Below are 23,208 nucleotides of genomic sequence, written 5' to 3'. Positions count from 1 at the left end.
AGATAATGAGGCCAGATTAAATTACTCATTTTTATTTCAGGTAGTGCTTTAGGTCACTTTAAGGCCATACATATGCAATATATTCTTTTTCCTTAAACATATTAAACACATAGGGTGTATTTCTTTTATGCTATATGGGATAATGACCCACAGCCATAAGTATGGAAAACAGAGAGTATAGAAACTTAAGAAACTGAAAGAATAAATTTGCAAATAAAAAGGGTGGTACAGTGGTGCAGTAATCAGCACCAGCGGTTAAATATCTGTCAGCCCTGCGATGCAGTTGCAGCTTGTCTGGGGTGTACCCTGCCTTTCACCCTATGACTAGGTAAGTGGAAGACACTTAAAATGCTTTGCACTGAGACTCAGTAGGTCTGGTGCTTTTGAATAGTGTACAACCTTTCAACCTTGATGTCAAAGGGCTTAAAATATGCAGACAATATTTATATAGTTTAAAATGCCATAAAAATGTAGAACAGCTATGTATAGGCTCTACTCTGCTAGTCTCTATCCCATATTGCTCTACCTCTGTATCTCGCGGCTTTGCCATCATACGTCCTTTTGTCATTTAGGTTTCTAGTGCCTGGATGATAACCAAGCTCTGCTGATGAATGATGAATGTTACTACAATAAGCTTCCCAGAAAGCCTTTTTTTGTAAAAGCCCCTGAACATTGTCCTTAATGGACAGACACCAGTTACTTTAATAAACTGTATATTTACATTTGCTCCTCATGTTCAACTACAATCAGAGTAATTTAAACATCTGCATGTTCAGTGAACACAGGTATTTTTTACTAAAAACCAAAATGTGATTTTAACTTTCTATCAGAATTAACCTTTAATAAATCTAGTTTCAGGGAGTTAAGCAGTTGGTGCGCATTCTTTGTCTGGTTGTAATTTGCTTCTAAGAAACAAGCTTACTCGTAAGCTGAAAAGTATCTGTTCATACCACCGGCTTCAGATTTTGCAGATCTATTGCTGAGCACCTGAGTAAGTGTTGTGGAAAATTTGGAAAGCAATTCTCATATTTCAGCTTGAGTTACCAGTGAACTGACAGCTCCCTGGATCATCCAAAGCTGGACATGTTTCATTTTTGTATATATGTTTTCTCTTTAATTTCCTGTGACAAATGACTTCAGCGACACATGTTTGAGTTGTGCTCAAGAAAGATGCTCAGCCACATTGTGAGCAGGCACACACATTCAGTGAGTCCCCTTTTTAACGGCCCCCTTTTCAAAAAAGGAAATTAATTATTCAGTGCGTTTGATTTGATACAATGCTATAAATTCAAACTAGGAAAGAAAAGAAACAAACTGGCTAGGGTTAACAGGAACAGGAGCTGCACGAGCTAAAAATGATATTCTTACATACACTCACCCCCTCACTCATAAAACTCAACATGTACTGATTTCACATCATTAGTTTTTATAATCCTTTTCCACTTTAATGAACACCAACTGTATTTTTTAACAAAAAAACAAAACAAAACAAAACAAAAAAAACCCAAAAAACAAATGTTCCAAGGGAGGGGGCGGGGTCTCGACAACAGGTTAGACGACTCGTTGGTATGTTTCCAAAAAAACACATCAAATTGTAAATTCTATAATAGATATACTCGTTCAACAAGTCTGTGTAATCTGTCACATTAGATCCATTTGATGTTTATGAGGAAGTCCCCTATGATCACCGCTTCAGTGCTGAATATTTACTGCAAAACCGGTCGACCGGTTTAAGGCTTCCGAGGTCGACGGCAGGGTCAACGTTGATGTGTCGCGCCCGCAAAAGTCCGAACTGGGTCTCGCTGGATTCTCAACCCTACGGAGAGGCGTTTCAGGATTTTACTTCAGAAAGAAAAGGCCCCGGTAAGTAGTGTTGTGATCTTTTTCTTTCCTTGTCCTCACATAACAGGATTATCGCAACATTTAAATATATAACTGCATCGCTTTTATAAAAACACGCCTGGACCGTCATTTCATTGTGGGAGAAGGATAAAGAATCTGGATGATTTTAACTACACAACCTCTGCTCAACACAAACAAGCTTGAGGTTTGTTTGTTTTTTCTTCCTGGGGGGAGTGGAAACAGGTATCCATGAACCTTTCCATTTAATTCTTTGCTAGGAATACTGGCAACAAAAACAAAACAATTTAAAAATAAAATAATGCTTGCATTATACAATTTATAATGTAGTACCATGCTAGCGTTGCTCACCTCGTCCTAACCATTTATTAGCAATGTAGAATCAGTGCTGTTGGAAACTACAACACACACTATGGTTATTAACCCCATTCTGCCCAGGTTGGTTTTTTTAGTTTACCCAATCACAGCGCCCAAAAGTGAAGGAAGACCAGGAGGAACGTGTGAGAGAAACAAGGATGTGGGAAAGTATCACAGCAAGGAGGACTAAGTGGTATAATTAAAGCAGCAAATGCAGGGAGGAAAAAGAAGAAAAAACAAACCTCAGACACTTCATGCATTCAGAATGGCCGACAGCAGGAAAAAGGAGGACAGGGTTCACAGTTTTCTCAGCTACGAGCCAAAGTGGATAAAGGGGTGTTTACGGGCTGGTCATGTGACCGTTAGCAGGGTTGGCGATCATTTCGAGGGTCGAGGTGCTTGTGAGACTTAAAAATTGCGTGCTGACTAACAGATGGGTCATCTGCTGATGGGCAGAATGGGGATAAAACTACATTCCTGGTCTGTCTAAACAGAATTTTGCTTGTTAACGTAAAAAGAGTCTGTGTTTCCAACACACTGTTAAATTCTTGGCTTTGTCTTCTTGTTTCTTGCAGTTTCTTTAGAGAAATGAAGCCTGCTGCAAAGTACCCTCTGGTCTCCCGCTCTGGTCTGTAGTTGGGGGTGGGGGTAGGGAGTGGGGGCGACAGGGTTGGTAGTTCAGACGGGGGGTGCTTTGCGCTGGAGTAGATACTGGTGGATGTCTTCTGCGTCACGCTTAAGCCAGGCGGCATTGAGGAGGATGTTCTCACAGCACTGCTGCACGGTACGCTCGGCCGCTGGCGCCGGGTGACTCTCAAAGAAACTCTGCAGGGACAGAAAGGAAGGAAACCCTTAACCCCTGTTGCATCATATCAGTAACAATAACACCACATCAGATTAATAAACTGAATTTAAAATCACACTGCAGAATCTAGATAATAAAGCAGAACAGAACCTCCTACAAAGAATAACATTTTATATAAAATGGAGTTTCGATTTCTTCATGAACCACTTTTACAACCTCCTTTTGGAATTCTATCTGCATTTCTCTCATGTGCCAACATTTTCCATAAGACTTCCAGTTTCCTCATTTAGAAATCTGGACTGGGAAAATGCTTGCGTATTCGTAGCAGTAGGGTTTAAGTTGCTCAGGGCAAACAGGCAGAGACAAGCAGGCAACGAGTAAAGTATCAGCTGGCAGAGTGAAGTGGGCGTGCATCGATTTCAACTACAATTCCACTTAGAGCAAATAAGCAACTAATAAGCAACTACCAAAGACACCAAAGGATGCTTTGTTTGTTAAAGTTAGATGGAAATATGATGGGGTGGGAAATATCACATGGAGTAACCCACACTGTTTTCTCAAAATCTGAATTTTTGCCTCATACTCAGAGCCACAGACCCTGACTTCAGGACAGGAATTTAATATTTTAATCACCTATCAGCCTTTTTGGGTCAAAGTCTAACCTAAAAAGCTGGATTGGTCATCAGCGGCAAGGATCCAATCATCAATCATCAATCCTGTTGGGTTTTTTTCTCTTTGTTTATTTCACCACACAGTAGAAGTACAGCTAAAACACTGAGTAGAAAAGCAATGCACAAGAACCATTCCCTGTACCATTCATTTCCTAACTTGGAAAATTAATATAATTTAATTAAATCCCACAAGAGGGAGCGCTCACCTTGACTTCCACAGCCATTTTATCAATAGCAAATCCATCGACTGTGAGCTGCAAAGACACACGAATAAGACAAATGTGAGCAGACTACAAACAAATAAAACGGACGCACTGACCGGGGACCATTTTTAATTTTGTTGTACCTGTGACAATGACAATAAAGACATTTTGATTCTGATTCAAATATTTGTAGCCTGACCGAACACAAACTCCAAGTTATGAAATAAAACATAAAAACATAGACGCGTGTGTGTCTGTGTGTGTATTTTACAGTGAAATAACCAGAAAACCTCAGGAAACTGTAAACCTCAGGCCCTTTCTTTACCTTGATAAGCCTTGATATGAGAAATCCTCCCTGGTAGCGGTTATAAAGTTCCTCCCAGTTATCCTTGACAAACTTCCAGGCAGCTTTCCGTCCTTGTTTACTGCTTCCTGCCACTCCCCCGATTACTGAAACCGTGTCCTGGGGACGAACGTCTTCCTGTTGGGACGGGAACATGCAGAGAGAACTAAATGAGCTGTTGTGGTATTTGACAGAAGCCATGTTGGCCTCCATCACACTGCAGCTGGAGAATCATCAGACTTTTCTACAACTCCTTTAAAGCTGTAACAAGAAAGCACAACATCCAATTTTATCGGTTCACCGTCAGTTTTTATGTAAAGCAGCTTTAACTGTAACGTCCTTTAGTTTTGAGCTGACAGTAACTTCAGCACTGACAGGGACTTAAAGCCAAATGCAACACTTTTCTAAAGCCAATGCTCCAAATTTTACTCACTCTAATCTATAAGTTGAGTCACACTAAAAACACGACTCAGGGTTACATATGAAAAAGCTTACGGAACAAAAACACCCCCGGGTCTTTTTATTTGACCATGATTGCAAGTAAACGCCATTCCTTTCTTTTTCTGTATCCTGAGAAATAAAACTACGCTTGAGAGCCGGCAATTAAACGGTCTTATGTACCGAGAGGGCAAAGTTGAGCACTTTCTGGATGAGATCAGGGGCAGAGATGGCTCCGAGAACTCGCTCGATTCGATTCTTCTCCTCTTGCATGTCTGCTTGCTTGTGGAGCTGAGGGAGTAGTGACAAAGACACAATGTGACCGTGAGTACCCAACTACAGTCACTCAGATCCAACTCCTTTGGAATTATTGGTGCTAAATGACACCGAGTACGTCACTCAAAGCTTCACAGTGTAAGATGGAGACATGATGTAGTTTTACCTTCAGCATCGTGTCCAGTGTAGCACTATCTCCATGCTTCAATACTGTTAGATACACCTGTGGGCAAAAAGATACTTCGACATTATCCTTTAATAACGTTTAACTGAATTACACTGTAGTATGGTGATGCTGCTATACTGTATTTGTTGGGCCTTCAAGGTTTTTTTCCCATCGGCATGTATCTTCTAATCACTTTGCACACAAATGAAAGCTTCTGATCCAGTCTGAGATAAGCACCTACAATCTTACCCCTTATAAAGTGACGTTTTTACCAAAGATCAGGTGACCTAAGGTCATGTGACCAGCACTTTATTGAAATTCTACCCAAATCTTCACAATCAAACCTCGCCAGTGACAGTGGCGTCGTCTTGGAGGTCAAACATACAGTTTTCCTCTCCTTACAGAACACACCTCCTGTACTGTAAGATGCTTTATACGTACAGTGCATGCTCACGACAAACAGCGTTTTTTAAAAAAAAATACCGTTGGCTCTGTATGATGTCACAGAGAATAGACGTTGCTAATAAAAGGTCATCATGAGCACTGTGGACTAAAATTAAGACTGCTCGTTTCATGCTGACATGCTGGGGAGTCCACTATAAAACCAGATTAAAGCCAGTTGTCTGTGTGAGGAGAGCGGCTCTGTTTTTACCTGGTTAAATCCTCATGGTAACTTATGCTGAACATGTAACCTTGTTAGGAGCAAGTTATGTTCAGAGTTTCAGTTCAAAGTTGGCTGGAAGAGCCCAGTTTCACTAATTCTTTGATTTACAGCATGTTTCAAGTACATTTATTTTATTGATTGACAGTTTTCTCTGTGTATGTTCTGCTATAATGCCTAATGTGTAAGAGACAGCAGCAGATTAAAATAAAGTATAAAAACATGTGTTTCAAAAATGTAATATGCATGTTTAAGTGGCATATAGCTTCTCTGCTGGGGGATACCTTTTATTTGCCCAAGTTGTTAAGCCATACCAAGCTAAAGAGATTTCCAGAGTTACAGACTTTAAAATAACAAAAGCCCCTTTTAATACGAGGCGCAGAGAGCCTGAATTATGAAGCTCTTCTTAACAGCTTGTTGATAACCATCATCTCCAAATGGGTTTTAGGTTTTGTCGAGCTCACTCGCTCAAAGAAAGCACATCTGTGTTGAGTTTCCTTCATAATATAGAGCTCTGAGGGGCCGCACCAACGCCCAGTATGAGATAAATAAGGCTCAAAGTTGAACTGTCAAATAGTTATTCTAGTAGAGTCAGCATAATATGGAGTTAGATATAAGCACAACATATGAACTACAAAAACAGAGGAAGGCTCATTTATAGATAGATTTTGGTTTTTTTACTAGTTCTTGCCACAGTCAGTGTGCAAATGACTGACTGTAACTGCCAACTACTACAGACTTACATAGTGTGTGTCCGCAGGCTATTTCACTGAATAAACAAGCCTAACATACTAAAAAAAGAAAAAATAATGATGGAAGAAGATCTTCAGCTCAAGCAAGACCCGACTGCAGCCTAATGTCCACATTTTAAAATCTGAACTTTTTTGTTTTATTAATCTGATTTATTTTTTAGCAAATTGAAGCAAAACATACTGATCAGTGTGAATACCATCTGACACTGTTCGTTGCCAAAGTGCCTGCACAAGCTCAACTTACCGGACTTCTCAGGTCCGCAGGTAAAACCTGCTTGCCATCCACGTGATCCTTGAATCTCCGCCGGGCCTCTTCCAGTGTGGGTTTGTGTCCTGCCTTACCCAGTTTCCCCAGAACCAGGCTTCTCAACAGAGCATCCAGGTGACCTGTAGCACACAAAAATAGCCCTTAGGTTACTCCATTACTCATGGACAGAGCTTTTTCACACTAATTTCAGTCAGTCATCTTATCCGACCTGTCTCCAAAGCAGAAACAGTGGAAACAAACAGTTACGAGTTATATATGGTTCAGTTCAAGTAACCGAAAAGCTCATCTGATAACAGGGTAGCTCTCATGGCCTAAAAAAAAGAAAAGCATTTTTTTGTACCAAAACGTTTTCAAGTTTGAAAATAAAGGTCAAATATTTTACTTTCCTACTCTCTACATTCCTCCTGCACAAGACTCCTCTCAATTTTAATATTAATAACAAGAAAGGAATGGAGCGGCTCTAAGGAAGATGTGAACACCTTGAATGCAATCTCTCTACAACGCCTTCTCACCTTCCCCCGGTTTACTGTCCCAGCCGAGCTTGAGGCCAATGGGAGTAAAGAGGTCCCGGATGAACTCCTGGATTTCCTCGTGGAAGTCGGTGTGGGACAGCAGAGAAGACAACACTCCCAGGTTGCAGCTCAGGTCACTCCACACTGTGTAGTTGGGCTCATTGACAAAGGCTTCCATCAGCTTCAGCACCTCCACTGTGCTGATCATCCCTGCACGAGACTGAGGCCACAAATCAATTAGAAACGAAAACATCCCGGCAGGATGAAAGCCTTGTGCTTCATGGTGGATGTTATAGTTTTTCAAGGTGAAGGGTTTCTGTACGAAAATTAACTTTATAACCACATCTGAAGTCTCAAACTGCAGGTGCAAAGGAAAAGTTGTGCAACAATGGTACTAACACTAACAATAAAGCATTTCATAGAAAACGAAGAATGGATTTTTTTCTAAGAAACGTGGATCCATTTCCTGAACTGCCTCAGGGTCAGAAGAAATGCTCTTCCAGTAAAGTGACTGTGTGTCAGGTTAGTTTCTTGGCATGTTTGAGCTCAGGGTTAGAATATGTTTCCAAAAAGAGAAGAAATATGAACAAACGAGCACTTTTTGTCACCATACGGCCATCACGTCCACATGAGCTTGTTTTAACGTGCAAAACAATAAGGTTTTAGTTTAATGACGACGGACAAAACCTGTTGAGTTGTTCGCTTTCAAAGGAGAACAACTGAACAGATTTATGATTAGCCGCCGTTTGATCTTGTGAACATTACTCCTATCACACAGTGTCAACATCTAATTTGCCTGCAATAAAGTTCAGGAAAATTCCAATCCTTTGATAAAGCTGCAGATTGTGTAGGAGTGAAGAAGGAAGCATAAAGGTCTGATATTAATCCAAAACCACTTTGTGTTGAGCCAGTGGGAAGGAAGCAGAGGACGAATGAAGAGTTTGCCAGTGCGTTTAACTTGTTACAACAAAACCAAGTCAGGTTGGAATCAAATCACATAAAATGTGATAGCTGGGGGTTAAAGTGGCCCAGAAGAATCTGGAACCATGTTCCAGCACCTTCAGTAATGACTATTTAGATCTCATAGCCAGATTAATGTATATTACTATCAAAGAGTTCATTTTGCAGCCTGGTGTTGCTCCCAGTAACAACATGGTGATACTGGCTCAGTAATAGGAAAGTAATGACATCCCAAGGCCAGCTTATAGCTTCAACACATCTCTGTGAGCTGATACATCTAAAAAGCACTTTTCATGAGCACAAACAGAATAATATCTTAGATAGCAGGTCATTTCATTTTGCTCAACAAATACCAAACAGACAATGTTTCGATGTAAGTTACCAAAAAAGGAATCTGCTAGCTAAATGTATAGCTGCTGTATTTCCCAAAGAGAGAAAAATGGTAACGTGGGACTCAGAGGTGGAGAAAGATGTTTAAAAAACAGGAGGCTGTAATGTTATTCAAAGTAAGGACTGCTCAGGAAGTGACAATCTGTCGATCTTTGTGCATTTTGCAGTTTTTAAACATGCGGTGCTGCTCAAGTTACGCTTTTGTCAAATGTCTCGCAAACAAATTAAAGTTTAATTATGTTATTCAAAGGTTGTAGGAAATACTGTACTAGGCACTAGGTTTAGTGCAAGATAAACTGATTAGTTTCCAGTAATGTGGTGAAATTTACAGTAATGCAACACATTAGCTCAGTATTAATTTCAATCCAGGGTCAGAGATATTTATATTTATATTCAAGGTAATGATACCGAGAGTCAATCACAAATTTACTTTATACCAGCTTTAGTGTTTAGAAGCTCAACATGAGGGTCATGTAGCTCTGGAAAAATCTGCTTCTGTCACTGACCTCTAAAAACATTGTGTTCAGAAGTGTTCACAATAATTAATAGAAAGATACATCATCAGCCATTCACAATTTTAAATTAAATATCTATGGAGGCATACAGAGACATGCTGCGTCACCTAAAGGAAGTTGATAGTGTTACAAAACCGGTCATTAGAAAACATTTTTGTCTCTCTTTCTAGCTGAAAACTGTTGTGCTTGATTAAAGACACAATAAATGCGCCGCTTTAAAAAAGAGACACAAAGCAGAAAAAAACGAGCTTCATTAGCTAGATCTGCTCATTATTCCCAATTAGTCAGGTCCACTCTTTGATGCAACACTTCCATTATAATTTCAGATCGTGTAATACATAAATCTACTAATAAGAAACAGTTGTACTTGTTTGACTATCTGTTTTTTTCCACGTTCATGTCCCACATTTTCTTTTCACTCTTCCTGCTCCCTTGTACTGTAAATCAGGTGGCTGTTTACTCTGGAAGGGAGTGGATTTCCTTTCTACATTCACAAGCAGTTAGCTTTGCAGCCAATTACATTCTGCTGTGAACAAAATAAAGGAAATACTATTCTTTAATTGTTTTGTTTCCCAGCTGTGTGTGTGGCTTACAAGGGAGAAGAGGTCATTCTGCAGTCCCAGTCGGTCCACAGGCTGCAGGCTGAGGTCTCTGATGCCTGGGAGCAAACTCTCCAGCATGGACGAGCTGTACTGGATGCGATAGAAGCCCACAGTGCCGGGGTTGATCTGGAAAACAGCAGAAAGACAAGTCTGAGTCAGACTGTGGGAAATTTGGGCTCTTACCATTTTTACCCTTTACACTGAGTGCTGAGCCTTAAACACTATCAGAATAAATGCTAACATTCAAGAGATTAATCAACAATAAGCTTGCTGTGATGAGTGAATTATTTTTTAGGTGAATAAAAATGAGACAATAGTGAACAGCAGGCCTCCAATCACTATTCTCCACTACTTCCATCACTACTGACTCTAAACTGCACTGGATACCTTTAGTCAGATCTAGCAGTAATGGGATTTCAACATATTGTTTGCATCAACTGTGAAGCACTGACCCATTTAAAAACATTTCCCATGCTTACTTCCTGAGGAACTGTTAAACAGACTCGACAGCTGCACTAATTTGCAAGTCACATTTATAAGCAGCTAAACAAGTCCATCGTTGTCCTTGCCAATTTACACCGTGGTCATTATTTTAATGACCACACAAAAGAATAAATATAGCTGCTTAACCTGTTCCTTTGAGAGTGAACTGGGTTCACAGAAAAGGTGTTAATTGACTCTGTGATGCTTACATGCTTACAGCTCGTCCTTCCAGCTGACAATAAGGAGCTCAGTCTGTTAACTTTATTTCAACTTTAAAAGTTACTTTTAATGAAAAGACGACAGACTGACGCATCTTCTCTCGTTAATTCTTAAACTCAGTCTGCAGCTGTTGCAAGGGTCGAAATGACAATCGAGCAATTTACAAACAACGCAAATGACATCTTCACTCAGGTCTTACTACGCATATCTTGGAATGCACTCTGGCCTACAGGAAAATTAATACTACTGCTTCAGATATCTTTATATACGTATACAGAAGGTTATGTAAAGATAAAATATTAGACTTTTAGATGGGCCATTAGTACAATAACCCCAGAGTATATCATAGAATTTGTCATTAAAATGCTTAAAATGATACCAACACCACAAAACTTAAATTACCAAAGAAATCTAGCAGACTGTGTCAGGATCCATGTGCTAGCCAAAGTAGCCACACCCCTATTTTGAAGCGTTATTGAAGCTAAAATGCAGGGTAACCCCTGTACACTTGTCATGAAGACTGAAACCGGCAGAGGTCAAATCTGATTTTTTGCACATGGCTGTAAACATGTATCATCTGCTGCAAAATCTGGGGTTGTAACTTTTTGGCTGAAGTATTTTACCGTTTTGGTGGTGGCATCATTTTCAGTGCAGGATATTATTGCTTAGGGACCTCACCTTGATCCACTGGTCTGGGCCAACACTATTCAGAGTGATGGTGGTCTCCTGTCTGTCCAGCAGAACCTTGAGCTTGGTGCATTTGGGGTCCTCACTGGTACAAATACTAATGGGGACCATCCAGCTGGGGCAGTTTTCTTCTGTTCAGCAGACAAATGATGGAGCCACCACAGGAGGATTAGATTCAAAGTGTTTTTCTATTTTTAGCTCATTAAAAAACAACCTTAGGTCTACATTTAGCTAGCTAGCTACTTTCAGCTGTTCCCTTGTTACAAGGGATTCCCACAACAAGCAGCTACACATTTTCTTATTCAGCACATTTTTGAGCCAGATACACTTCCTGACACAACCCTGAAGGGGTTGGAATTGAACCAGTGACCTTACGCTTGCTAACCGAATCTGTTAACCACTGCATCTAATGGATTTGGTAAATCCACATTTTTACCAGGCAATGTCCGTGACAAACACTCACCATTATGTGGTCCACTGGCACAGAACTTCTTCTGCGATATCTTGAGGACGCAGTCATCACCTTGCTAAAAATAATATCATGAATATCACAGTCAAGGCACGCATGAATGTCACAGCAGAAAAGAACCAAACGCTCAACTAGAAAACTGTAGGTGTAGAATGAATGTATTCATGTCACTGTGTTGGTTTAGGCCAGTTTCAAAATCAACTTCAACAAATATAAGTGCATGACCTGAGTCAAACAATCAGATTAAACAGCTCACCTGTTCCTGGTCGACGGCTATTATGGGGAAGCCCATTTGCTTGGTCCATGAGCCCATCACTGCAGCAATGGGTTTCCCACTGGCCTGTTCCAAACAGTCCCATAGGTCCTCTGTGGGAGACAGGAAGAAGTCAAAAGAGTGACTCCACACAACAACTTCACGTAAAGGGAAAGTATTTCCTGCATGTGCGCTCACCTGTTGATGCATTTTTATGTTGGAACTTCAAAAGATAGGCGTTCATTCCTTTCCTAAAGTCCTTCAACGAAAGAGAAAGACAAGTACATTCATAAATATTAAACATCAGACTGGAAACGACGACAGATACCACATCAGACAACAAACCTCATCTCCGATGTAGTTGTGCAACATGCGAATCACGGATGCTCCTTTGCTGTAGGAGATGGCATCAAAGATTTCATCGACCTCTGATGGATGGCCCACATTCACCTTGAGAGCAAAACACAAAACCATAAGTGGGTGTTACAAAGCTGACAGAAGGCCATACACAGCAACACACACCGACCTTAATATATCTAATTTTATCTGTCCTTCAACACACTCAGTAATTAAGAAAACAGGGCTCTAGAGTGCGACCAAATTTTTCAGTGGTGCGACTAAAAAAAAATATTTGGTTGCACCTGTGTGACCAACTGTTCGGGTAGCAAAAAAAAAAAAAAAAAAAAAATCTGCAACCTTCCCTGTGGTCAACAACAGACACACATTTTGCCCCTATCGTGGACTAAACCAATCAGAGATAGTCAGGGGCGGGACCTCTCTGATTGGCCGTGGTCCAGTTGAAAGTGCAGGTGGAAGTGGGAGGTGAGTAGCTTGAATAAAGCGATATCGATTCATTAAATCCTGAATCGACTTTTAAATATAACTGTGTTTTGCCAGAAACGCCAGATTCTCAGATTAAAGCTCACAAAACCATTTCAACAACAACCAAACAGCAAATGAGAGCATGTACACGGACTCCACACAAAGACGTAAACACAGAGCGGACCGACGCATCAGAATCAGCTTTGTCTTTCTCGGCTCTCTCACCCGACAGCGTGTCCGTCTACGGCCCGCAGACGGACACGCTGTCGGAGCTCAGCGGTTCTGATGCGTCCGGTCCGCGCTGTGTTTACGTCTTTTTGCGCTGATTCTGAGCTGCAGGTTTTGTCTCTCCAACCAAAATTCACCGAGCCAGCAGCAAAAGAAGCAGCAAACTGCGCTTCACATTTGATCAATGTCGTCATGAATTTTGCTGTTTTGCTTCCACGACTATTAAAATCACACTCCGTGCACAGCTAGCTCTCTCTCTCTCTCTCTCTGTACTTCAAGAACAGTTTCCGTCTCCAATCTCTGTTTTCTGTATTATTCATTCGCTTATTACCCACCAGTCTACCGTTGTTTACAGCGCTGTCGGCTGCTGTCTTTTTCTTTTTCTTTTTTCACTTAAATGACCTCGGACAAGAAAGCCTATTTTTTCTGTTGTTCAATACTGAAGAAATTTAAACTTTATATGCAGAACATTGTAGAATATTTTTAAGGTTATCTGCTATAAAAAGCCAGACCAGGAAAATCTCCTTCATGTTTTTCTGTTTTATTCTCAGTTACTTTCACACAAAGGCATCTGCTGTGATGTTCACAATTCTGATGAAGTCAGTGCTGATAAATGATCAGAATTATAATATTTCTGACTGTCTGAGGCTAAGTTGAATCGAATCGGGACTTTGAAAACAGGAATCGAATGGATTATAGAAATCAGTGATGATACCCAGCCCTAGTGAGCAGCCTAGGCACGACAGACGTGGATGTAGCTGTAATAGGAAAAGAACTATTGCTAACTTTTCTGTTAAGTTAAGGCCTGATCCTTCTGAAATTCATAGCCAGTGCTCTGACACGGTGTCATCAATCTTTGAATGCTGAAAAAGCACAGTGTATCCAGAAAAACACATTATATTATATAAATTATTATAAAATTTGTGTGCGCCTAACTTTTGTACCGGTACGCCTAACTTTTTAAAGTTAGGCGTACCGGTACGCCCATGGGCAAAAAGTTAGTCTAGAGCCCTGGAAAAGATTATGTGGGTTGTGAATGTGAAATCCAGATGTTAAGGTGGGCTTACACCCTCGTGATATGGTATCAATAAAATCACTTTTTTCCTCCAAAGAGACAAAAAGTTGGATTTCAAAGCTCACCTCTATGGGATGGCTGCTGTCCAGCGCGTCCAGATCCAGAGCGCGGGTGTAGTCGGCCGAGACAAACTGAGTCCAGATGTCATATTCTGGGAAGCAGTGGTCCACACACAGATACTCAATCCAGGATGCAAACCCCTCATTGAGCCACAGATGGGTCCACCATTCCTGCACACAAACACAGACAGGCACTAAGACGAGACCGTCCTCCAAGTCCTTCAAAACTAATGGAGCACAACCAAACAAATTACAGTCGTTCCTGAAGCACGACGAGTTTCCCAAAGGTAAAAAAGGAAACATTTACTCGTTTGTTTTCCATTATGGACAAAGTTCCTTCACATCGTTGCAACTCGAGTTAAAAAAGATCATCTTCAAACTGCACCCCAAAGCTACATTACCTACATTAAAGGCTAACATACGTTTGGATATCTATCAATTTATCCACCTATCACGGGAAATTCCTTTGTTAGAGCAGGTAAAAATGAAGATAACCACAACCTGTAACAAGAAGAGCTCAAGCAGGGTAGTATGTAGCTCAATAAAAGAAGCAGACCAAATTACTAGACTGTGGACTACTTCAAGCCAGAAAAGCCAATGCACTATGTTGGAGTATGGATGCACCTTCCATGGGACTCTGAAAGAAGGAAATTCCAGATTCTCCAGGCTTGGAAAGAGTAAGGCTACGTTCACACTGCAGGTCTTAATGCTCAATTCTGATTTTTTGATCAAATCCAATTTTTTTGTCTGCTCGTTCACACTACAAATAAAATGTGACAGCAAACGCGCTCTAGTGTGAACCCTCAAAGCGGCCCGCATGCGCAAAAGAAGACGTCACACACAACGAGCTCTGTTTAGACCCAGACCGAACAGTATTGTTGGACTGATGGCCCTTAATATAAAGACTTCAGACTTTACGTTTCCCAATTTTTGCTTTAAGTTATTTTGTTATTTACATAATAATGTAAATAATCTAATAATGATCCTTATTGCTGTTTTAGAGAGGAGCGGTGCTTCAAAGGATAGCTGCAGATTTCTGTCAGAATCTGCAGATTATACAGTACAAATAAAATGTTCACGTTTCTCCAACGTTGTCTTCCCAACAGTTTCACTGACATCTACACTGGATGGCCAGGAAGCGTTCACCATGTCTTCTCCGGCGCTGATAATTGGCGTCTGTCTTGTGTCAGTGACGTAAAAGACGGATTTAATGCGACCTGACCGTTCACACAGCAGTCGCTTTCTAAAACGTCAGATATGTATCGGATTCAGTACCACATATGGAAGTGACCCAGATCGGATTTGAAAATATCGGATTTGTGCCGTTCACACTGTCATGATCGGATATGGGTCGCATAGGGTCAGAAAAATCGGATTTGATGCGCTTTCGTCTTCAGTGTGAACGTAGCCTATATATACACTGCCAAGGGCAAACAACGGGACTTTCTGAATATCTGGAAGCCATAGATGAACATACGGACTGGAGGCGGAGGTTATTCATGAAAAAAGGGGGAATCTTGTCCCTATTACTTGCAAGATTTTTTTTGTATCATTGTGACAGCTATGTTCATTAAATATCTGTTTTTTGTTGTATAAAAGAAAATTACAATAAAGATATGAGAAAAATAAATGATAATATTATATAATGGTGTAAAAATGACTTAATGTATTATAAACACATTACATATACAGATATTTTAGTCATATGCATATCTATTTATACAGTATGCATAAAGAGCATGACAAAAAAAAATAAGTCAGGCACTACTTTTTCTAATATTTTGAGATACAAATCAAATACTTGATATGAGTTTCACATTCTTATGGAGAGTGCAGCATCGAGACATTTTCTTAATGCCGTGAATTGAAGGACTGTGTAACCAAACACCTGAGGACAGTTTAGAGATTAAGACCAAATAAATAAGATTGACTGATTTCTCCAGAGATTTACATTTTGTCTTCTTCAACTTAGTTTATAAAATATCGTCCAGTTCGTGTTTTTGTTTTGTTATTACTACATTTGTTACGCTTTTAACAAATGTTTTTCAAACAGGAATACATAATTTTCTGTTCTGCGTGTGTGTAACTGGTGTCAGTTTATAGCTTTTTTTTTTACCATGGTGACCAAATTTCCAAACCACTGGTGGGCAAGTTCATGTCCAACCACCAGTGCCACCCACTGCCTGGAGGATGAGCAGGAGTTCTTCGGGTCAATAAGCAATGCTGTCTCCCTGAAAACAGCAGAAACTCGAGGTTAATACAAAGACGGCTGAAGGTCGACGATTCGTCTGCAACCTTTGCCCTCGCTCATCTGTCTACAGTCCCATCGCCTTCTGTGCAGTTTATCAAGGCACTTCAATCTATTTGAGGATGCTAGATGAATGCGGCTCTGTGCTAATCAGATAGCAGCTGAATACCTAACAGGTGGTGGCACATTCAGCTAAGCACAAAGCAATTAAAAAGCCATTAGGGCCGTCATCCATAAAGAAAAATGTGCCATTTTCTCAATGAGTCTAACAACTGTTAAAGCCTGATTACACTCATGTTTAATCACATAGTTTATAAATGTCAGAGCAGGCTGCAAACCACAATTTCATAGACTTCACAGAAACATTTTCCAAGTGCTTGTTTATTCTAATTAACAGCCCAAGACCCAAAGACATTACATTTACAATGACAGAAAACAGAGAGATGGAAAATCTCCCATCTGAGCCACAGCCTCTAGAAATTATATCCTGGGTGGAAACTGCTTGTAGTTATACTATTATTACATGCCTATTCATTATAAATACTATGGACACACTCACTCTGAATTTAGCCAAGTTAAAATATCTTATTGTGTTTTGTAAAGCTTACCTGTAGGTAACAAGGCCCCAGTTCTCCATGGCACCTGAATGGGAGGAGGAAGAAAGTGTTTCAGTTTGACTTTAACCATTTCCAAACTTCCACATGTAAGAACCTAGAGCTACTCACCAGCAGCGAAATCAGCAATAGCTATAAGATCAATTTTAGGCAGCGGATAAGGAACACTGAAGTAGTCATTGTAGAAAGGTAAGGTCTTAGTTGCAACCTGCAATAAAAAGATGACAGAAAATAAAAGATAAAATAAAATAAAAAGGAAAAGCACTTGTGTTTGATTCTGTGTCAGTAACCATCCAGCAGATCCACGTCATATAAACGCTGGTTAATTTGTCTGTTTTCTCATTCTGCTTACGGACAAACTTTTTACTTCAAGGTAAAGAAATTATGCAGTGAATAAAGCGACAGGTTGGGTTCAGCTCTGTAAATGTGGTATGTTTCAACAACAGCCTTACCTCCAGGGCAAATTTCCCTTGTTCAGCCTTTCCAACCGGTGTATAGACGCGTACCATTACACCATCTGATGACTGGCTTTCCACATAGTCATATTCACCAATGACAAAAGCTACAAGGTATGTGGACATGATGGGCGTGGTGGCAAACTTGACTTCGACAAGGTTTTCATCATCTGGGTGTGGCTTTCGATCAATGACATTCTGGAGAGAAGATCGATCCACAATTAAAAAACTAAATATTCTCAGAAGTGAATATGGCTGAAGTGTGTACTGAAAATGACTCCGTTTAACCAGCTGATTGACAAAATATAGAAGCAAACGAGTAACTGACTGTATAAATCAAAACCCTTTGGTTTATACCAAAAGTAACCCTAACACTCTACAATTTCTTTGTACACGTACAAAGACAATAAAGGGTTATTCTATTCTGTTCTATTCTATTCTATTGCCAAGTTCACAAATAAACGATCGTCTTAAATAAATACTGAGTAGGACACATTTTGCAAGAGTTGACAGCGACTGCAGAAATAACATTGTTCTCACAACTTTAGAGGTCAAAGCAGAAAATAAACTGCAGCAGGCATGTAAACACAAAAAGGTCCCGAGATGGAGTAGCCTATGTCTGTGCGCAGTTCATAATTCATATGCATGACAGTTTTAGTCTTTCAATTAATACCATTATCCGGGGTCCTATGATTACAGTTGTCTTTCTTTTTCTTTCCATTTATTTATAACTATTTTTTACCCTTTCTACTAAAAGAAGCCATAAAAATGTCATTATTAAAGAAAGAGTGCATTAATGTCATTCGTATTAAATTGTCAGAAAGAGCCAAATTTAACTTCACGGTCACTGCTCAGATGGACCGCGTCAGCCTGGAGGGGCGCTGCGTTTTAAATAATCAGAGCCAGATGATGCTGTCTGATTAATTTAGGCTGTAAAGTCGATCAGTTAAAATAGCAGAAAACAGTATACAAAATAAACACATGATACTTACTAAAATTTCCTTATAGTGACAAAACTGTATGTATACAGTAGTTAGACTTCAGACAGAGCTGTTCATATTTAGCCAGAGGAAGAGTACACAGTGACTGTCTGCCCTCTGTTATGTAAGCTACACAGAAAAAAGAGAGGGAAAAGAAAGGAGGGAAAACACAGACATGCATAAAGGAACCCTGGCAGCAGAGAGTGACTTGGTCACTGTGGGGTCGTCACTTCCTCGGAGGGAGGAGTGGACATATGACACGTACCATATTTGACAAGGCTACTCGGTCCTTGGGAACTATCAAAGTGATGTCAAAGGTGGCTTTGATAGCTGGCTCATCCCAACAGGGGAAAGCTCTGCGAGCATCCGTGGCCTGGAGAAACAGGGGTGTGAGGGGCAGAGGGGAAAAGGACAGATTGTGAGACGAGGTGTTGGGTCCAGACGAGGCCAGGCTGTGTTTACCTTCAGATCACACACAGCCTCTCATATTCCACCTTCTGGTCTTTTTGTGTGACACCAGCTGCAACAGACTTCACTTCTGGTAAACTTAATGTTTACATTAAGTTTACCAGTAACTGTCACAAATAGAAACTTGAACCAACATACATAATTATCTATACACGCCTTCATTTTTCCATTCGGTCCTACACTTATTTTTAGCAGGAAACAATTCAACTGAACATTTTTGGCGTGGTCATGTAACCTGTTTCCTGATGTACAGAAACATACCTATGGCATATGCTTCTTTTAGATAAATGACAGTTCTATGTTTCCCAAACCAACAAGCTTGGCCAGTTGGAGTGACTGACGTAAGTATACAAGCATGGATGCATTTGAGCGAGTGTGGTCGAACTTCGCTCTCAAGCTCAACTTTCACTGCTCCCTTTTTGTGAACAGCTGACTGGAGTCATCATTTTAATCACAAATGAGACCCTGGCCTTTACTTAAGCTATCCCATCTTCTTAAAGCATATCGTATACACTATAAGTATTTCTTTGAAAATAAATCCAAACAGAAGCAAGATAGGTACGCTGAATAATAGGAAATTAGATCTGCATAGCTTTTTTTGCACTTGTTTCACTTCAGCCGAGTGTGAAAATTTTCACTTTTTCAGCTTTTTCTTTCTCTTTAATTGTGAGTGTAGCTCCTCACGAACTCACATGCAGAGGAACAGGTGAGAATTATGTGAAGTGAAGAAAATAGAGTTGATGACAACTTGTTAAGTTATTGTAAGTGGTGCAAGAACTGCTTCCTGAAAAATCTTAAGCCCAACATGAGAACAAGGAAAAGCACACTTGAGTGAGCTTTTCAATAGTTGTCTCACTCGATCAGTGACTGTGTTTAGCAGAAATTATCACCAGCAAATACAGAAAAACTTAGCACGCACAAAATACTTTGAGTGTATAGGACATTTTTACAGCATTTACTTTGAGGTGAAAAAGAAACATTTAATAATCTGCGAAAATGCATCTGTATAAAGAAAGATCCTCTTTATCTTCCAGCTGCACCCGCTGCAGAAGAAAAGCCTACATGTAAATTACAGCCTGATTTCCTGCACAGTGGGTTCTGATAAAGGTGTCCTGGTCAGTGTCTGTGCTTAATTGGCCAACTTCTGACAAGCAAAACTAGAGCGTATCAAATAGAACAAACTGTGAGATACCACTCTGAATAGCAAAAACAGCCACGTGACTTGCATGCCTCTGTTTTGCAACACAGGCAACTAAAGTGTTAAGCAATACACACGACTTCAAGTATTCTTCATTGAGGCCACTCACTCACCTCAAACTGTGTGACAGCAGCATAGCGAATCTCTCCAGTAGGAGATGTATATTTACTTCTATAGAATCCTTTCATTTTGTCGTTCAGCTCCCCGACAAAGTCGATCTTCAATGTGCCGAAGCCTGGGGTGACGTGCACAGAGAGAGACACACTGTTTGTACAGCCATCACCACAGGGGAGGTGAATAATAACAGTAATGATCATCTGCATGATCGTCCTTGTTGTTCTTAACAGTCATACAGACGGTTGCTTCAGAAGCAGGGACAGCCAACAGTCTCTTCTTACCTTTCTGTAGAGCACTAGGAAATGAAAGGGTGACTTTCTCATCCTCATTTTGGTAGTTAAATCCCGTCGCATTAATTTCTAAAAGGGACAAATTTTAAAAAGAAGATCAGAACATGTTGAGAACTGACGCTGTTGGCTTTGGGGAATGATGCTATTAAGAATTTTCAATCCTGAAATCAAATAAGATGGCTAGAAGTGACAATGCTATTCACAACAATGCCATTTATAAAAGCAAAAACAAGGTTTCACTGAGTCTGACCCCCACCTTCTCCTCCCTGTGGTACAAAGGAAGCTGTGATGATGTCGATGTCAGCACAGTTCATCACAATCTGATTTGTAGCTTGTGTAACCTGTAAATATTGACATAAAACACGTCAACTTAAGACTCTTTGCTGTGCCTTAATTTCTACATTTTCAGTAAATCACAGCAGCTGCATCCAAGTATCAGGAAGAGTTCAAGTTTAATTTTGGAACTACATCAATGGACCAAACCATACCAGTGATTGTGAATTCAAATTGAACCTGTTTAGATTGCAAACACAGCAAATCTAATGTACAGATAAAAAATACAGCGTTGAAGGGAAACAATAGTTAGTGAAGGGAAATGAAAACAAAAACACAACTAGGGGACTCTGAGTTGTGTGCAAAAAGCAGACGTTAATCCCCAACATAGAGGGAAAACCACAAACATTCACAGTTTGTGGCAATGTTATTTAAGATACATGGAAGCTGAGAGCATACAGTAATTGTGTACAAGTTTGTTTGTCTACCAAATCTGAACTGGTCATTTTACCAATTAAAAAAAAGCAAACTCTTTAAAGGCATTTGGAGTCTAATTTTAATGGGCAAATCATGTCACAGTTAATCAGTTTGCATAAAAACCCAAGTTGTCGAGGATTCTTCATGGAAAAAACTGTACCTGTGCTTCGCTTGTGCAACAACACCTTATAGAATTTGCGCACAATTAATGGTTGGCTATTACATCATGTAAAAATGTGTTGTGTTGTTTTTCCAGGTTCTCTTTTGTACCAAAGGTTTACCAGTGTCTTGTTAATCTTTTTAACAGATGACTCTTCCTGACAATGAAGCACTTTACACTACCATTAGTGGTGTAAGCATATCATAAAGCATATAAGGTTAATCTTGGAAATGGTGCATGTTTAGACAGCGTCTGTGATCTGACTTGATTGCTGTGAAAATGTGCGTTAAGTAACTGTTTACAACCAGGCGCAGGTGTTAGCACACTCAACTAACAGGTGTCTGGACAATGGGACCATTTATACACAAGTTAAATAAACAGAGTCGCTTTTTCCGTCCTACATAGTATCCAGTCTACAAAGTACAGCCATTTTATCGATAGATACAAGTGAGCACAAGATACAGTAGCAAACGTACCGAAAGGACTTAAAACTTTGTCATTTTACTGTCCTCACGGTTTATGTTAATGTACAACTTCACCTAGTTCAACCGTATTAGTGGGACTGGGGTGGGAGGGGGCTACACGATGTTGCCATGATTTAGCAAACACTAGTGAATATTGGCTGGGTGCTAGATAGCGCTTTACCAAATTCACGAATCGCCACTTATTAAGTATTAGTCTCAAAAGCAATGGGATGTTACTACGAGAGGTTACCGTCGCTGGTATTCACCAAGCTCCTCAACTTAGCGCACTGCCTGCCACTGGCAGATGGCTAACAGGTAGCTAGGCTAACATGAGAGTGCAACTCTGCGGCACGGGACTGTTGTGCTAGCTAGTCCGGATCAGCTTACTGTTAGTCACAGAAACATAACGTGGTTGTTTCTTTTTCATCCATTGGTTTAATTCGGCCAAATTGAGCCCGTCAGAACATTTAACACGTTGCAGCTTACATTAGCTAACGCGTGCAATAATGACAGCTAGTGGGCTAGTGGCTAACAATTTGTCGTAATTAGCTAGCAACTGGTAACGTTAGCTGGTCAGATTACATAACGAGATCCCCGCCATGCACAGATAAATCCATTTGTGTATCTACGGGGGTGTCGTGGTCAACATACCTCCACCAAAGCCTCCAGCTTGCCTTCAAACGTGAAGTCAATCAGGTCAGGCTTCAAAGACAAACCATAGTTGACGGGGTAAACGTCAGTAGGTAGCCGTACGAAGGGCCTCCTTTCGGGCATGGTTCCTATATTTTGGTTGCTTGAGCTCACGAAGACGGTGCTGTGTGTAATGCTGGCTATCGCTCTGAGTTTTATTAACACGGATCTGGCTACAACGAGCCTCGACAGTGAGGATTGGCAGCAAGTAGTGACTCTGGGCGAATGACAACGGAATCGTGCGGCCCAGAAGCAACAACATCAATTGAAACCCTCCCAGCACTGCCAGCTACGGATCTCTCCTCTCACAGCCCAAACAACTCCACTAACCCTGCGTCGACCTACAGACATGCGACGTCATCACGTTCCAACGTACCCACTGAGCGTGTGTGTGGTCACGCACAAACTGTACATACACGCGACAGTAATATTATCAAAAACCTTTGACAGAAAGATTTTTATACTGTTTCATGCTTTTTGTGTGTTTTTTGTTTCAGTATATTAATTTAAATCCTTTTTTCCCAGCGAAATAATGAACAAACTGAAATTTGTTACACATGTTTGTTGTTGATATTGATATTTTGTTGTTGTACAATCTGGGACGTACCAATCAGATCTCAGCACATGGCTAGGATCGTTAAATGGACATCGAAGATTAGAACAATTTTTAAACAGGGGGTCTGTAGGTGATCAGCATGTA

General features: G+C 40.4%; 1 protein-coding gene across 2 annotated transcripts; it reads right to left on the bottom strand.

Moving 5' to 3' along the window:
* Positions 1–16: 16 nt before the first annotated feature.
* Positions 17–22,835, bottom strand: npepps (aminopeptidase puromycin sensitive). Of its 2 annotated transcripts, none has more exons than XM_040004323.1 (23): positions 22,470–22,835; positions 20,701–20,785; positions 20,436–20,513; positions 20,151–20,272; positions 18,637–18,744; positions 17,389–17,589; positions 17,048–17,144; positions 16,931–16,964; positions 16,191–16,305; positions 14,081–14,245; positions 12,236–12,340; positions 12,089–12,149; positions 11,894–12,003; positions 11,632–11,695; positions 11,160–11,296; positions 9,771–9,905; positions 7,313–7,532; positions 6,777–6,919; positions 5,120–5,176; positions 4,861–4,968; positions 4,222–4,377; positions 3,900–3,947; positions 17–3,042 (listed from the first exon to the last, which is right to left on the bottom strand). In XM_040004323.1, the coding sequence occupies exons 1-23, from the start codon at positions 22,590–22,592 to the stop codon at positions 2,896–2,898; spliced, it is 2,619 nt and encodes an 872-aa protein (XP_039860257.1). In that variant the 5' UTR covers positions 22,593–22,835; the 3' UTR covers positions 17–2,895. The 2 variants fall into 2 exon arrangements, with proteins under 2 accessions (XP_039860257.1, XP_039860256.1); XM_040004322.1 differs by having other exon boundaries at positions 11,160–11,299; positions 22,470–22,834.
* Positions 22,836–23,208: the final 373 nt, after the last annotated feature.

Source organism: Simochromis diagramma, unplaced genomic scaffold (assembly GCF_900408965.1).
Source record: "Simochromis diagramma unplaced genomic scaffold, fSimDia1.1 OVJJ01000565.1, whole genome shotgun sequence".
In the NCBI taxonomy this organism is placed as follows: domain Eukaryota; kingdom Metazoa; phylum Chordata; class Actinopteri; order Cichliformes; family Cichlidae; genus Simochromis; species Simochromis diagramma.
The sequence above is the reverse complement of the archived record's forward strand: the minus strand, read 5'-3'. Positions and strand labels throughout refer to the sequence as shown.

What these genes read in the sequence shown, in the direction of transcription:
- npepps (XM_040004322.1), bottom strand. Translation starts at nt 22,592, where the DNA reads ATGCCCGAAAGGAGGCCCTTCGTACGGCTACCTACTGACGTTTACCCC. An exon ending in AGCTGGAGGCTTTGGTGGAG is followed by an intron (nt 20,786 to 22,469) that starts GTATGTTGACCA and finishes CAATATTTACAG; the next exon opens with GTTACACAAGCTACAAATCA. An exon ending in TGTACCACAGGGAGGAGAAG is followed by an intron (nt 20,514 to 20,700) that starts GTGGGGGTCAGA and finishes TGTCCCTTTTAG; the next exon opens with AAATTAATGCGACGGGATTT.